The sequence below is a fragment of the Oryctolagus cuniculus genome, chromosome 10, assembly GCF_051225735.1.
Source record: "Oryctolagus cuniculus isolate XC-2025 breed Fujian yellow rabbit chromosome 10, ASM5122573v1, whole genome shotgun sequence".
NCBI classification, from domain to species: domain Eukaryota; kingdom Metazoa; phylum Chordata; class Mammalia; order Lagomorpha; family Leporidae; genus Oryctolagus; species Oryctolagus cuniculus.
Genome location: NC_142876.1, coordinates 70,431,606 through 70,447,161, shown reverse-complemented (window position 1 = coordinate 70,447,161; position 15,556 = coordinate 70,431,606). Strand labels below are relative to the sequence as shown.

General features: G+C 51.2%; 1 protein-coding gene across 1 annotated transcript in view; it reads right to left on the bottom strand.

Annotated features, from left to right (window-relative positions):
* Positions 1 to 8,040: 8,040 nt before the first annotated feature.
* LOC127492483 (uncharacterized) overlaps positions 8,041 to 15,556 on the bottom strand; it is a 149,797-nt gene continuing 142,281 nt past the window's right edge. Inside the window, exon 5 of the mRNA XM_089304915.1 lies at positions 8,041 to 8,154. Coding sequence (XP_089161041.1) covers positions 8,136 to 8,154 — 19 coding nt within the window. The 3' untranslated portion in view covers positions 8,041 to 8,135. The remainder of the gene's footprint in view (positions 8,155 to 15,556) is intronic.

Here is a 15,556-nt window from a genome sequence, read left to right as displayed (position 1 = left end):
CCTAATAATTAAGTGTTGCGCGCTGTTTGCATTCTCTGTATTTTTCTTGCGTTTATCTTGTCTCCCTCACTTCATTCTGATAGCTCCAAGGGCAAGGCTCTTATTTGCATTGTTGGCTCCAAATTTAGCTTAGTGTTCAGCAAAAGATATTGCCAACAAGCACTTCCTTCCTTCCTCTAAAAAAAAATTAGGCAAAATTACAGCTAGACGGGGGTAATATATCCTTAATGTCTACCCTCAACATGCCCGTGGCAGAGAGCAAGGTCTCCAGGTCTCCCCTGGGAGGCAAAGTGCGGAACAAACGCAGTCACTAGAGCGTTCCGAGGGCAGGGACTGCGTGTGGCGAGGCTAAGTCCCATGAGCTATACGGTAAACTAAGCACGTGTTCATTCCCTGCAACAGCAGCCCTTGACTCGAGTTCTGCTGTGCTCAGTCCTCCTGCAGGAAGGTGCACCAGTGAGCACGCACAGTGTTTGCACAAGAGAGGCTGAACGTCCATGACAAGGCAGCAGAGTTCATTTCAAGTGTGTGCCTGCCCGCAGCTGGTATGCCAGTCTAGAGATAACACTCCGGTCAAGACCGCTGCACCCCAAATGGGAGCAACCTGGGTTCGAGCCCCACCTACAGTTCCTGACACCAGTTCTTGCCAATGCAGATCCTGCGAGGCAGCAGTGGGTTCAAGTCATTGGGGCCCTGCCTCCCAAGTGATTAGATCAGGACTGGGTTTCCCAATGTTCAGCTTTGGCCTGGAGCGGTCATGGTTGCCGAGGGTATTTGGGGAGTGAACCAGCAAATGGGAGTTCTGTCTGTATCTCTCTGTGTGTCTCTCTGCCTCTCACATAAATAGTAAAAATTACAAAAATAAAAATAAAGCTTGTGCCTCGGGGACCAGCAGCAGCAGGGTCTGGATCATTGCACTTCCTGCAGCAGCCTTCCACGTCTCAGGCACATGGTGCAGACCTGGTTCCTCAGGCTCACGGGCTCTGTAGCTCACTGTCCTGCAGCTCCAGCCACGAGATGAGCAGTGCAGGGAAGTCTGGAGCCAGGTACCCCAACCAAGGTGCTGTCTGCTGTGGTCTCGTGGTCTCTGCCTCCCTCTGCCTCATGGAGCCCTCGAGCCTCCTCTCCCACTAGAACCCACTTGCTCAAAGACAGCAAAACCTTCTTAGAGTCCCTGGCTTGTTCTGAGAATCATGGTAGCATTTCCTGGTGAGAAAAGGTAGAGATCAAGAAACATAAAGGTGGCCGGCGCTGCGGCTCACTAGCCTAATCCTCCGCCTTGCGGCGCCGGCACACCGGGTTCTAGTCCCGGTAGGAGCACCGGATTCTGTCCCGGTTGCCCCTCTTCCAGGCCAGCTCTCTGCTATGGCCAGGGAGTGCAGTGGAGGATGGCCCAAGTGCTTGGGCCCTGCACCCCATGGGAGACCAGGAGAAGTACCTGGCTCCTGCCATTGGATCAGCGCGGTGCGCCGGCCGCAGTGCGCCGGCCACAGCGGCCATTGGAGGGTGAACCAACGGCAAAAGGAATATCTTTCTCTCTGTCTCTCTCTCTCACTGTCCACTCTGCCTGTCAAAAAAAAAAAAAGAAAAAAAAAGAAACATAAAGGTGACACTGCCTCCATCTAAAACAATGAAAGGCCCAGGGGTACAGAAAACAGCAGCACCCAGGAGCTTCCAAGCCCTTCTCCTCAGCCACTCTGGCAGAGCAAGAAGTAGAAAAAGCACGGGGACCGGCGCTGTGGCGTAGCAGGTAAAGCCGCCGCCCGCAGTGCCTGCATCCCATATGGGTGTCAGTTTGAGACCTGGCTGCTCCACTTCCGATCCAGCTCTCAGCTGGAGACTTGGAAGAAGCTCCTGGCTCCTGGCTTCAGATAGGCACAGCTGTGGCCTTTTCGGCCATATGGGGAGTGAGCCAGTGGATGGAAGCCATCTCTCTCTCTCTCTCTCTCTCTGCCTCTCTGTAATTCTGCCTCTCAAATAAAAATAAATAAATGAAAGAAAAAAGAAAGGAAGGAAGGAAGGAAGAAGGAAGGAAGGGAGGGAGGGAGGGAGGGAAGAAAGAGCATGATTTTCTGCGTCTCTATTACTGTGAATAATGAAACTTACCTTAGGGGCGTGATGGGGACACTAAACTACCTGGAGTCTGTGTGAAGTCCTGACACAGCAGGCGCTGTAATATTATAATGAGCAGAGTCGTCACACATTAAGGACATCACCATGGTCAGCTCATATAAACTAAAGCAAAGTGAAAGCTGGTTTTCTTTAAAAAAAAAAAAACAGTTTATTTATAAATTTGAAAAGCACAATGACAGAGAAGGAGACACAGAGTGAGAGAGATCTTCCTTTCGCTGGTTCACTCTTCAAATGCTTACAACAGCTAGGGCTGGGCTGGGCTAAAGCCAAGAACCAGTAACTCCACCTGGGTCTTCCATGTGCGTGGTGGGAACCCAAGTGCTTGGACCTTTGTCTGTTACCTCCCAGGTGCATTAGCAGGAAGCTGGATCAGAGTGGAACAGACAGGACTCAAAGTGGCATTCAGATATGGGATGCCATTGAAACCAAGACATGGTTTAACCCACTGAGCCACAATGCCCACTCCATAGGCTAGTTTTAAAATAAATATATCAAACAGGGCTTGCAGAAGAGCATGCTGAATCCTAACCAAGGCTCCCTGTTCTACCAGTTCCATACAACCACCCCTTGCCTTGGGCCCTCTGTGCCCACCCAGCACAGGAGTAGAGACCACAGGATAAGTTCCTGCAGGATAGCTTTTTTCAAACTCTGGATGGTTAAGTCATTAGTTGGCTGTGGTGGGTCATAGCCAGATCCTCTCAGGACGGAAGTGTGAGGACCTTCTGTGCATGATATACACACGTGCACTGGCATGCGTGTGGCTCTCCACGTAACACTGAGTTCTTACTGAGAGTCAAGGTCATGACACAAAACCCATTTCTTACTGAGAAATATTATGCTGTCAGCACAGATTATCAAGAGATCTCCCTGGGGCCAGCACCATGGCTTACTTGGTTAATCCTCCGCCTGCTGCGCCAGCATCCCATATGGGCGCCAGGTTCTAGTCCCGGTTGCTGCTCTTCCAGTGCAGCTCTCTGCTGTGGCCTGGGAAGGCAGTGGAGGATGGCCCAAGTCCTTGGGTCCCTGTACCTGCTTGGGACACCAGGAGGAAGCACCTGGCTCCTGGCTTCAGATCAGCGTAGCTCCAGCTATGGCAGCCATTTGGGGGGTGAACCAATGAAAGGAAGACCTTTCTCTTTCTCTCACTGTCTATCTGTCAAATCACTAAAAATAATAATAAAAGAGACCTCCCTGTGTGAAGAGCCATCTGCCACCAGGAATGTCATCAGAGCACTGGAACCATGCACAAACTATTTGAGCTAATGGAAACATTCTAGTGACAACAACTCAAAAGCTCCCCACAACTGGTCCTGGCTGGCAGGCAAAGCCAGGCAACATTCAGACTGTGCCACCTCGCTGACATGTGACTGTGCCACCTCCCTGACCTCTGGCTGTATCACCTCCCTGACGTCTGCCTGTGTCACCTTCCTGATGTCTCACTGTCCCACCTCCCTGACGTCTCGCTGTCCCACCTCCCTGACGTCTCGCTGTCCCACCTCCCTGATATCTGACTGTCCCATCTCCCTGATGCCTGGCTGCCCTAACCCCTGCTCTGCAATGCCTGGCTGTCTTACCTCCCAATCACCCCAACTGCATGTGAATGAAGCAGAAGATGCGAGAGAAGGTGCTAACTGCCGAAGCCCACTCAGTGTTGAACAGAAGCCTGTCATCAGGAGAGAAGGCACTCAGCAAAGGAAATGCATCCAAAAAATAAGGTCACATTCGGTATTTACGAAGAGGCTAGCAGAGCATCTGTCAAAGCGGTGGTGGTACCACAGCTGCTCTCTTGATGGCAAACCTGATTCGCTTGCTTCCCTGCTCACACTTCAGTGGCTCCCACGGCCCTAAGGATGAAGTTCAGATTGAGGAGCACCCATGGCCTCCCAGGGACCAGTCACAGCCTCCTTTACCTTCCTCATCTCCTTCCTCTCCTAGGGTGAATCCAGAGCTCCAGCCAACCTGAGCATCCTCACCAAGACCTTGGCCGCCCATTCCACAGCCAGCCTAGGCCCAGGCCCTCCCAGCACCTGTCACACACAGACCTTTTGTTAAAGATTTATTCATTTATTTGAGAGGCAGAGTTACAGAGAGAGGAATAGACACAAAGAGAGGTCTTCCATCCACTGTCATTCCCCAAATGGCCACAACAGCTGGTGCTGGGCTGATCTGGAGCCAGGAGCCAGGAGCTTCCTCCTACAGTGGTGCAGGGGCCCACGCACTTGAGCCATTTTTCATTGCTTTCCCAGGCCATAGCAGAGAGCTGAATCAGAAGTGGAGTAGCCAGGACTGGAACCAGCGCCGCAGGCAGAGGCCATAGCCCACTACGCCACAGCGCCAGCCCATATACAGACTTCTTGTAAAGCACCTGTTTTCTAGGCACAATTTTCACTTCTTTGTCTCCACCAGGCTGGGCAGCTCCTTGCGGGCAGAAAATGCACTTCGTTCCTGTACCTCCAGCACCACACAAAGGTGCTGCTCCACAGATGTTGACTGAAGGAGAAAAGACAAAACTGCCCTCAGAAGCAGAGCGGACGGCCATTCCTATTTACTTCACGTGTCGCCTGTTGGCTGCGTCGCCTGTAGCCAGCCTTGGCCCTCCCATTCTTAACCCCATGCCCAGCTCCCTGGTGATGCACACGCACACACTGACTGTGCTTCTAGTGGCAGAAAACTCGCGACCGCCTGTAACGCCTTCCTGCTCCTGCATTGCCCCACATCCCTTCAGGCAGAGCCACAGCCCTAACTCTGCAGGGTAAGAAGGAGGGCAGGCAGCTCGCAGGTAGGGATGCTCTCTGCAGGTTCTGCTACAAACACCAGGTGAACACATCTTGTGGTAGATTAATGCGTAGTGAACACCAGCTGTGTACACCATATCTGCCATATATGAGTCATCGATCACTCTTCTTTTTTGCTCACCTTTTATCTCTGCTGCTATTTGCCTTGAATCTTCCTTGCTCTCTGGACACCGTAACAGTGCCCTCCCCAGCCCACCGCTTCTACCTTTGTCCCCTCTGGCTTTTTTTTTTTTTTTAAAGATCAATTTTTTTGTTTGAAAGGCAGAGAAAAAGAGGGAAAGGCATCTGCTGGTTCACTCCCCCTAATAGCCACAATGGCTGGAGCTGGGCCTGGCAAAACTCAGCAGTCTGGACCTCCATCTGGGTCTCCCACATGGGTGGCAGGGGCCCAAGCACTTGGGCCATCCTCCAGCTGCTTTCCCAGGCGCATTAGCAGGGAGCTGGATGGGAAGTGAAGCAGCCAGGAACTCAAACTGGAACTCATACGGGATGTCAGCTTCGCAGGCAGTGATGGTTTAACCCGCTAGGCCATGATACCAGACCCTAATCACTTGTTTATAGAGAGGGTGCCTGTGAGTGTGCACACACACACACACACACACACACACAGAGAACATCCCCATGGGTACTGAGGGATTAAGCCAATATACAGGAGGAAAGTCACACATACTCAGTTCACCTCAAATCACTGATGAGTCCCCCCCAAATCACAAACCGCTGTGAAGTTATAACAAACACCGGGGAGCCAGTAGTGTGGCATAGCAGGTTAAGCTGTCGTCAGCAGTGCCGGCATCCCAAATGGACACTGGTTCGAGACCCAGCGGCTCCACCTCCAATCCAGCTCCCTGCTAACGTGCCTGGGAAAGCAGCAGAATATGGCCTAAGTGCTTGGGCCTCTGCACCCATGTGGGAGACCTGAAGAAGCTCCTGGCTCCCGGCTTCAGCCTGACCCAGCCCCAGCCATTGCTGCCATTTGGGGAACCACTGGATGGAAGATCTTTCTGTGTGTGTGTGCACGCATGTAACTGTGCTTTTCAAATAAATAAAAAATAAATCTTAAAAGATTTTTTTAAAATGAAAGAAAAAAGAAAAAAGAAAAACAAAGCAGAGGTGCCTCAGGCTCCAGGTTCTTTTCCTCCCAAACTGGAGAACGTCGGAGCGAGACAGGAAACCATCTCTGCCCACCTGCTGGCCCGGTGCACCCCCACAGGGACATCCGCCTGCTTCATCCCCTGGACCACAGCACATTCCTTCCAGCCCCAGGAGACAGAAGGACTGGGAGCTTCCATTGTTAGAGCTGACGCCCACGCGGTGCCCACACTGCAGCAGATCGGCCACAAACTCAGAGCACTCTAGCAACCTCACAAGTCGGTGCTTCACAAGGAGACGGCCTAGCCACAGGCTTGTCTCTCCCGCACACTAGCAGCAGCACATTCAGGAAGGCCGATGGCCTCTTCAGAGTCCCAACCCTGCCTTGCCCTTGCCCTTAACTGCAACACCCCAACCCCACGTCTGCCAGTGCCTGGTGTCCCAAAGAGCAGCTGTTTTCCTGCCACATGTACTGTTTTCACAACCTCTCCACCTCCTCCGTGGAGAGTGGAGTTTCAGTCCTGCCCCAGGTCAGGAGCTCAACTCTGCTCCCTTTGAGTCCTGCCTCCCTGGTACCTGCTGTCACCCCTGACGCTCCTACCCCTGCCTTCCCAAATCACAGGACTTCCAACTCTTGCACCTTTCATTCACTCTACAGATGAAAGGGTCATTATTTCATTCTGATGGGGATTCCAAACAATATTTCAAAAAAGCAAATGGTAAGTGCACACATACCTTGACAATGTAATACTTCTCATCTATCATGAGGCTGGTCTTTCCCCACAGTCAGGTCATTTTACGCCTCTCCTTTACCGACAGGTAATAAGGAAAGTCAGGGAGGTTGAAGGCTTAGTTGAGGGCTGCATGCCTAGGAAACAGCAAAACCCATCTTGGAGGTGCTCTCAGGGGTACCTGAAAGGTAGCCTCTTCATGCTGCACCAAGGGGGGTTCTCCAGAAAAGCAGGCCAGGGCTGCAGCCCCATGCAACATCCTCACCACCAACAAGAGTCCCCTTCTCTGCCTGACCCCAGCCAGGGCCATGCAACCATGCATGCCCAGAAGCTGCGCGGGCAGACCCAGTGCCTACAATAACCGACGATGAACACGAAACACAACCAGACCAAGAAAGCCAGTTTGTCCTCCCATCCCTCCCAGTTAGCGTTCAGAAAAGGTGAAAACAGAAATAGATGTGAGAGAGCCTTAACAAGTGTCCCAGGGCTTAGTTAAATCACAAGGTCAGGTTCGGAAGGAAGGAGAACAGATGGTGCCCGGCTGGTGAGCAGTGAGGCTGAGGTAGTTCATGGAGCCTTGGGCTCCCCCCGCCCTACCCCGTGTCCCTGGACTACTAATTCAACTTCTGACAGAGAACATCTCAGCCCTCAGGGCAGCAAGGAGGAAGCCGATGAATGGTACCAATTCAGGTGGCTCTCTGTAGCCTACACAGTGTTGGGACAGGTCCTTGGTGGGCAGCACTTGCTAAAACTCAAGGTGTCCCTAAACAACCTGGCCCCAGAAAGTACCCACAAGGGCCTAGAGAAATCATGCACAGGAAGTGAACGCAGGTAAGCATAACGGAAGTGTTTCACAGCACACCTGGCACACGGCAGGCTCTCACCCACCTGCAGAGAAGACAGACGGACAGGTGGGTAAAATCAGAGGCGCCTGAGGTGCAAGGACTGCTTTTCTGTGTCTGTTGTAAGATACTTGCTCAGTTCAAATGTGACTTTTAGAGTGAAGTTCTGGGCTGTTAGTAATTGCAGCTCCTTAAATAGGAAACAGGCGTAACTAAGAAGGGCTGGGGGCGGTGGGGGGCAAACCCCCTCAGCCCCACCCCGCCCTCCCCGTGCGCCTGGGGCACCTGCCCCACAGGCACTCTCTAGGACTGCTCCTGACCTGACACATTTGTTCCTCTTCCTCTCCTTGCTCCTCTTCCTCCCTGGCTCACCTTGTCTCCCCACGGCGACCCATCTTCACAAAAACCATTTTGCGCTAACGACCCAAACACTCCCTGAGCTCCAGATGCTTAGCTATCATGAGGCTGGTCTTTCCCCACAGTCAGGTCATTTTACGCCTCTCCTTTACCGACAGGTAATAAGGAAAGTCAGGGAGGTTGAAGGCTTAGTTGAGGGCTGCATGCCTAGGAAACAGCAAAACCCATCTTGGAGGTGCTCTCAGGGGTAGACAGATGTCTAGTCGCCTCCTAGACAGCCTCACCTGCATTTGCCCACACATACCCAATTTTGAGATATCAAAAACAACCCCTTCCTCCGACAGAAGGTGTGGTCACCCCAGACCCCGCGGTTGCTCACCTGCACCCTGGGCCATCTGAGTACCCTGCAACCCCCTTCAGCCCACTCCCTTCCTGCCACCACAGCTCCCTCCTAAAACACCCCCCACCCAGGGCTCCCCTCCTGCAGGGAATCCACGCCCACCCAGCGCCTATGGTGTCCTCAGTAACCCTGAATGTGACCCACCGAGCCCTGGAGGATCTGACTTTACCTCTCCAGCTTCCCAGTTCACCCTCTACCGGGTCCCCACAATCAGCCACCCCCAAACCCACCAGGCTCCTTCATGTCCTGCAGAATGACCTACCAGGGCCTGTTCCTGAGACCCACCCCCACCCTGCCACTCTTTTGCCGCCCACTCATTCCTACATGTTGTGCGGAGCGTGCCCTCACGTGTGAGACCACTGCCCAGCACCAGCCGCCCACACCACTGACACGTGGCCACCACCCCCTACTCTCCTCCACCACACAGCGGGTCTCAGACTCTGCGTGGATCAAAATCACACGAGCAGTTTATTCAAAGCCAAGATCCCAAGTTCCCTCTCTCCAGACTGTGACTCCACGGGGCTGAGGCAGGTCTGGGGTGGGCTATAATGGCTTCCATCAAGGGTACGTGGGTCCATGTTGGTCTGATGGTCAGAACTAGGACCAGCATGTGAAAAATACAGGCCCCCACACTCATCAGCGAGAAACATGACCGTGTTCTTCTGGTTCTTGGATCATTAAGAGCCAGGCAAAATTGGAATGGGCTGCTGCGCCGGGCGCCGAACACACTCCCATCCCTGCGCTGTAGAAGGCAGGCTGGCAGCCCCTGGGCCACAGGAGATGACCAAGAAATCCCTCTCGCCTCTGAAGGCCTTGACAAAAGCAGGAGTTGGGCACTGAGTTAACCCTTGGGGCAGCGCACTAAGAGCCCTGTTGCCAACAGCGACCTCAGGGACACACCCCACAAAGAGGAGCGGTTCTTTCCAGGCCCAACCACAATCACCAGCCATGAGCTAGTGCCCCCCAGAAGCCGTTGAGACAGAGGCCGGTGCTCCTCGATGTTGCCTTAAAAATTGGACATGGAACCCAGGTGTCCCTGCTATTAGAAGCCGAGAGCCGTGAGGGTTTCCACGAGTCATCAGACCAAAGACAGAAATGAGATGACAAAGATCAAACGACCTTCATGTTTACTCAGAAGGATTTTCTTTCGGTCTGTGTTTTTGATAAAAATCATGTAAACACATCCCAGATCCTGACCTTCAGGAGATAACTACTCGATTTTGCCGGAATACCAGCGAGGCCGATTTTTCACAGACAACCCTGAGACCCCTGTTTCGCTGACTGCGAAAGAGGAAGCCATGCCCTGGATTACCCTGCCTCCTCCTCAGAAGCACCGGGGTCTCTTCCAGAATGTTCCTGACTGGGAGATAAACACGCCCTTTACTGGGAGTTCAGAACTTACAGAAACAGATATGGACTTCGAATTTCAAAAGATCAGTGTCCCCTTCTGGTCACAAAAAAAATTGTAATGTCCAGTGCTCACGTAATCATGGTGACTTTGAGGTAGGCAGGAAGTGAAACTGTCTCTGGGTGGGGCTCATGCACCAGCTGTCTTCCAAGGACACTGCCGGATTTTCTCAGGAGCGGAAGGAGAGCTTCTATGTCCTGAACTTCCCCACTGGCCTCAGAGCACTGCAAACACACAGCTGTCGTCTCCCTCACTTCTTCCCCTCGGTCCAGCTTCTACAATCGGGCGGTGTCAACAAAGACCATGAGAGAAGCAAAAGTTCTCCAAGTGCTGGCCAGACTTATTTACTAGTGCTTTCTATCCTAGTCCCCCTGAAAGGACCAACGTTCAAGTTAAATAGCAAAAGATGGATGGGAGAGTGCTGATGACAGGGGCCGGCTCCACTCCAGGGAAAACAGAAGCACGGGCTCGCTGAAGAGTGCCGAGGACCCTGCCTCCAATCAGCTCGGCCTCCGTCTCCTCTGCAGCCCCGGGGCACAGGTGCACAGCGCAGGAGCTGTCCTCCCTGTTTCCTGTGCTGCTCGGGTCCTGGCTCCCAGCTCAAGTGCAGGCCGCTTATGGTCCAGGACCCTGTCCCATGCTCCTGGCCTCCACCGTCTCATAGCCCTTCACACACTTCAGAGGACCCTGGGTTTTCCAGAAAACACCTGATTTAACATTCCTTACCCACTGGGTGTGTTGGTCACTTGAAGACCCCTATGCACATAATACTTTTCAAAGAATCACCTCTTCAGAGGGGTGGGAAACACCATAGGGCCTCCACGACGGACCTTGAAATCACTAGGCTAATCCTCCACCCGCGGCACCGGCACCCCGGGTTCTTCCCGGTTGGGACGCCAGTTCTGTCCCAGTTGCTCCTCTTCCAGTCCAGCTCTCTGCTGTGGCCCGGGAAGGCAGTGGAGGATAGCCCAAGTGCTTGGGCCCTGCGCCTGCATGGGAGACCAGGAGGAAGCACCTGGCTCCTGACTTCGGATCAGCGCAGTGCACCGGCCGTAGCAGCCATTTGGGGGGTAAATCAACGGAAAGGAAGACCTTTCTCTCTGTCTCTCTCTCACTGTCCACTCTGCCTGTCAAAAAAAAATGTTCTTACTGTTTGTAAGGCTCGTGCCCCTACACAAAATCATCAAACAATACCTGTCATTCCCTAAACAGAATAATGTTCACTGTGAAGAAGAACAGAAAATATAGACAAGTGAAAAATTAATTAAAATTTAATTTTAAAACTAATTTTATATTACTCAGAAGCACCTCGCCAAAGTTACCCAGTATTACTATTTTGGCATGTATTCTTCAGATTACACGACTATGCATATAAACTCTATCACAACCACTGTCATATCACAGACCCTATCACACAATATTTTCATTTAACATACAAGGGGTCTTCAAAGAGTTCATGGAAATGCATATTATGAAAATCAAAGAATAGATTTCAAAAAATATTTGCACCACAATAAACTTATGTTTTATTTCCACTTTCCATGAGCTTTTTGAAGTACTCTTGTATACTAAAATGCATTCTAGACTAACTCATACTTGCTCTTTAGAACAGAACACTTACATAAATTCGGTCTATTTGAGACCAATCTTTGACGTTCAGGGTAAAACTCACCATCACTGGTTTACAACTTGCTGCCAAGAAGACTGGGCCCAGCAGAGATACACGCACGGCACTCAGAATTATTTACAGGCTTTTAATTCTGACAGTGAAGTGTCAACTGTATTATGATCCCACGTAACAGAGAGCTCTGGTGCTGTTAAATTGGCAATTAAAATGTTTCACGTTTTAAAAAATGAGACTGATTATAATTATAAAGACTTAAGGTATCTTCGAGACCACAATCAATATTTATTTCACTTTTATTAAAAGTACTACTCCTGACACTACATATTTTATCATGGAAATGAGAACTCACATTATCTTTGTCAGCTGTCAAAACAGCTCCTGAAAGCCAAGGTCATCAGCCAACGCCAACCCAAAAACAATGTGATGGTTAAAATGCAGAACCCACCTCAGACTCCTCCGACACGACGCCCGAGCAGGTTCTGCTCTGCTCAGAGTTCTTTCCAGCGCCGGAATAATGACAGCACACACATGCACTTGAGCGATCTGCACTTTAATTTCCACTGCCCGCTTCCTCTGGTGCAGTCCTAAAGACTGTTACGAAGGGAAGCGACCAGCAGCCTGCGCACCCTCCCACCCCCGTTCTCTGTTCTTATTCTTCTCAAGTCTTTGAGTTGGCATTTTTATGATTAACCTGATAACTACGGCCCACAGAACTGGTTAGAAATACGACTGGGTTTTTCCCAAGAGTCAGGCTCTCAGACTGCAAGCAAAGAAAAAACTATAGGAGTTGTCAAGTTAAAAGTGACCAGCAAGGCCCCATCTAGGCCTCTGCCTCCCTTCTCAGGGGTTTTCCATCACCAGAGTCACAAGTCCCTTCCAGGCCCATAACACAAACAAGGGCGACCTCTCCCTCAGAACCCTGGCGGACGACCTGTGCTGCCTCCCCCTCTCATGGCTGTGCCAGTGGTTTCCACGCCTCACTTTTGAGTGTCCTACTTATTTTATCCACTTCATTATTTTTAAGACATTTATTTATTTGAAAGCCAGAGTTACAGAGAAGAGGCAGAGAGAGAAAGAGAGAGACAGAGACAGAGAGAGACAGAGATCTTCCATCTACTGGTTCACTCCCCAAACGGCCTCAACAGCTGGAGCTGGGTCAACCTGAAGCCAGGAGCCAGGAGCCAGGAGCTTCTTCCAAGCCTCCCTCAGGGGTGCAGGGGCCCAAGGGCCTGGGCCATCCTCTACTGCTTTCCCAGGCCATAGCAGGGAGCTGGATCAGAAGTGGAGCAGCAAGGACCCGAACCAACACCCATATGGGATGCTGGTGCTGCTATGCCACAGCACTGGCCCCTATCCACTTTATTTAATCTACTTTATTTCAGCCACAATACTTGTTGTTATGAACACTCAACAGCTGCTCCAAACCACACCTTGATTTCCTCCTTATCAATGCCCTCCATCTCCAGATTCCATTGGCATATTCCAAAGCTCCACACGCAAGGACTATTCCAACCGCAGAAGACTTAGAATGGTAAGGTCATTACACACTGATACCATTGTATAAAAGTACAATTTTGACTCCATGCTGAAAAACCAAGAGCTGTCCCAGTGTTAGTTGTGAGGCTGTCATTCTAGAACAAAGACTCCTACAGAAGTAGCAAAACAGGTAACAAGCTTCAACAGAAAACCAGTGTATAAAACAAAGAAACAGGGCCTGATGTGGCATGATGGGTTAAACTGGCAACTGTGACACCGGCATCCCACATCAGAACTCCAGTTTGAGTCCAGGCCACTCCACTTCCTACATAGCTCCCTGCTAATGCACCTTGGAAAGCACCAAAAGATGGCCCAAGTACCTGGGCCCCCTGCCACCCACGTGGGAGACACGGATACAGCTCCTGGCTCTTGGCTTGGCTCTGGCCCAGCCCTGGCTGATTCAGACATTTGAGGAATGAAACAGCTGATGGAAGTTCTCTCCCCCCCACCACCGCTGCTGCTCTGCCTGTAAGATAAAATGAATACATCTTTAAAAAAAAAAAAACAAAGAAACCATGGAAAATTTAAAAGACAGCCTCTCTCCTCTCGCTCACACCTCTGCTCACATTCCAAACACGTCTTTGCCCACAGACCTGAATAAGTAACAATTACAAGTTTATGCTCCCATTAAATTACCATACAGTCAAAACTTGCCACCTACGTCACACCTGATGCCAACAGAATTCAGAGCAGGCATGCCTCGCTCTGCCGTGAGCCTGCTCTCACTGGCTGAGGGCAGATCCCACCAAGGACGGCGCGAGGGTAGTTGGTATCATACCAGGACAGACAAGCCCTCAATGGAAAACATGCCACTCATTATTTCTCATTCTGGCAGCTCTGCTCTGCTCTGTCAGTGCAGTCTTACCTCCAGCAGGAAGAGCCAGCAAGGGTGGGGGGCAGGGATGACGCCAGCCAGACCGCCCACAAGACAGGCACCTAAGCCAATGAAGGGACCTGCATGAAAAGGCCGGCAGGCAACCTTGTCGTCTAGCACACGGGGCAACACGAGCCTGGCTCAGAACCACGGTGAAACTGGCTCTCCCGTCTGGGGGTGTGGGCCCAGAGCCGGGGAACCACCGCCTAGAGAGAGGTGTGATAAGAAGCATGCACAACTTTCTAAGGCAAGAGTGATGCAGTCTGCCGTAAAGCCAGCATCTCTCCCTGACTGGCAATCACCAGGACAAAAGCTGGTCGAGTGTGTACACGGGAACAACAGGAGCCAGCGACCGGCATTCCACAGCTGTTCTGAGCAAAGCATCTTCTGGGGTCTTTGTGATGAGCAAGGGGCCCTCTCGCAGGTGCTGCTTTGGTACACAGCGCGGTAGATGTACTACGAACCCATACCCTGCCTTTCTAAGCTCACGCCTGCGAGGCACATTCCATACCCAAATACCTGGTGCAAACCTTCAAGGCAATTCTTCATGCAAAATTTGGAGGGAGTTTCATACCAGTCCCCACCCATCTGTCTCCTTCTCTGTTGGGGGGGGGGGGGGGAGATGAGTTGGAAAATCAATAGGGTGGGGAAGGAAGGGCAGGAATGAGACCACTTCCAATCAATCCCTCCTACTTCTACTGTGAAAAAGCAGTGTGCACACCAGTCTTCCTCCTGTACTCAGTTTCCACTCTGTAGGAGGCATTTCAGGGCTGGTGCTGTGGCACAGCGGGTTAACGCCTGGCCCGAAGCGCCAGCATCCCATATGGGTGCCGGTTTGAGACCCAGCTGCTCCACTTCCAATCCAGCTCTCTGCTATGGCTTGGGAAAGCAGTGGAAGATGGCCCAAGTCCTTGGGCCCCTGCATCCACATGGGAGATCCGGAAGAAGCTCTTGGCTCCTGGCTTCAATGGGTGCAGCTCTGGCTGTTGTGGAGTTGGAGAGTGAACCATCGGATGGAAGACCTCTCTCGCTCTCGCTCTCGCTCTCTGTGTGTGTGTAACTCTGACTTTTGAATAAATAAATAAAAATCTTTTTTTTAAAAAAAAAAGGGATGTATTTCTAAGTAGATATCATTAGTGCCTTGCCTCTCCAGGGCCTTTTTTCTCATTTACTTGAGATGCAGAGATCGGGGAATGGCACAGAGATCTCAGCGGCCCACTCCCCAAATGCCAAGGTGGCCAGACTGAAGCCAGGAGCTGGGAACTCAATCCAGGAATCCCACATGGAGAGCACAGACCCAGCCGCTCGAGCCATCATCTGCTGCCCTCGCAGGGTGCACATGAGCAGGAAGCTGGAATCAGGAGATGGGCTGATGGCACTCTAGGTGGTCCCTTAACCACTGTGCCAAGCATCCACCTCTTGGGGAGGCCTTTTTTACCTTTTGAAAAGTGATGCTTAGAGACTTTATTTTAAAATCAAGTTATCTTTGCAAGTGGCAGAAATTAGAAATCAACAAAGTATTTACTTAGGTCCCTTCCATGGCTAATTCAGTTATTATGCATGTCTTGGAAATTTCATGACCTAAAAATTCAGAGATCTTTTGTCATACTGAATTTTTCGGTACTGATACTTATTACAGAGGCACAAGGTCCAATCAGAAAAAAAAATGAATGAATGAAAAGGAGCCAGAACTGTGGCACAGTGGGTTAAGCCACCACCCGCAACACCAGCATCCCATATTGGAGCACCTGTTTTTTTTTTTTT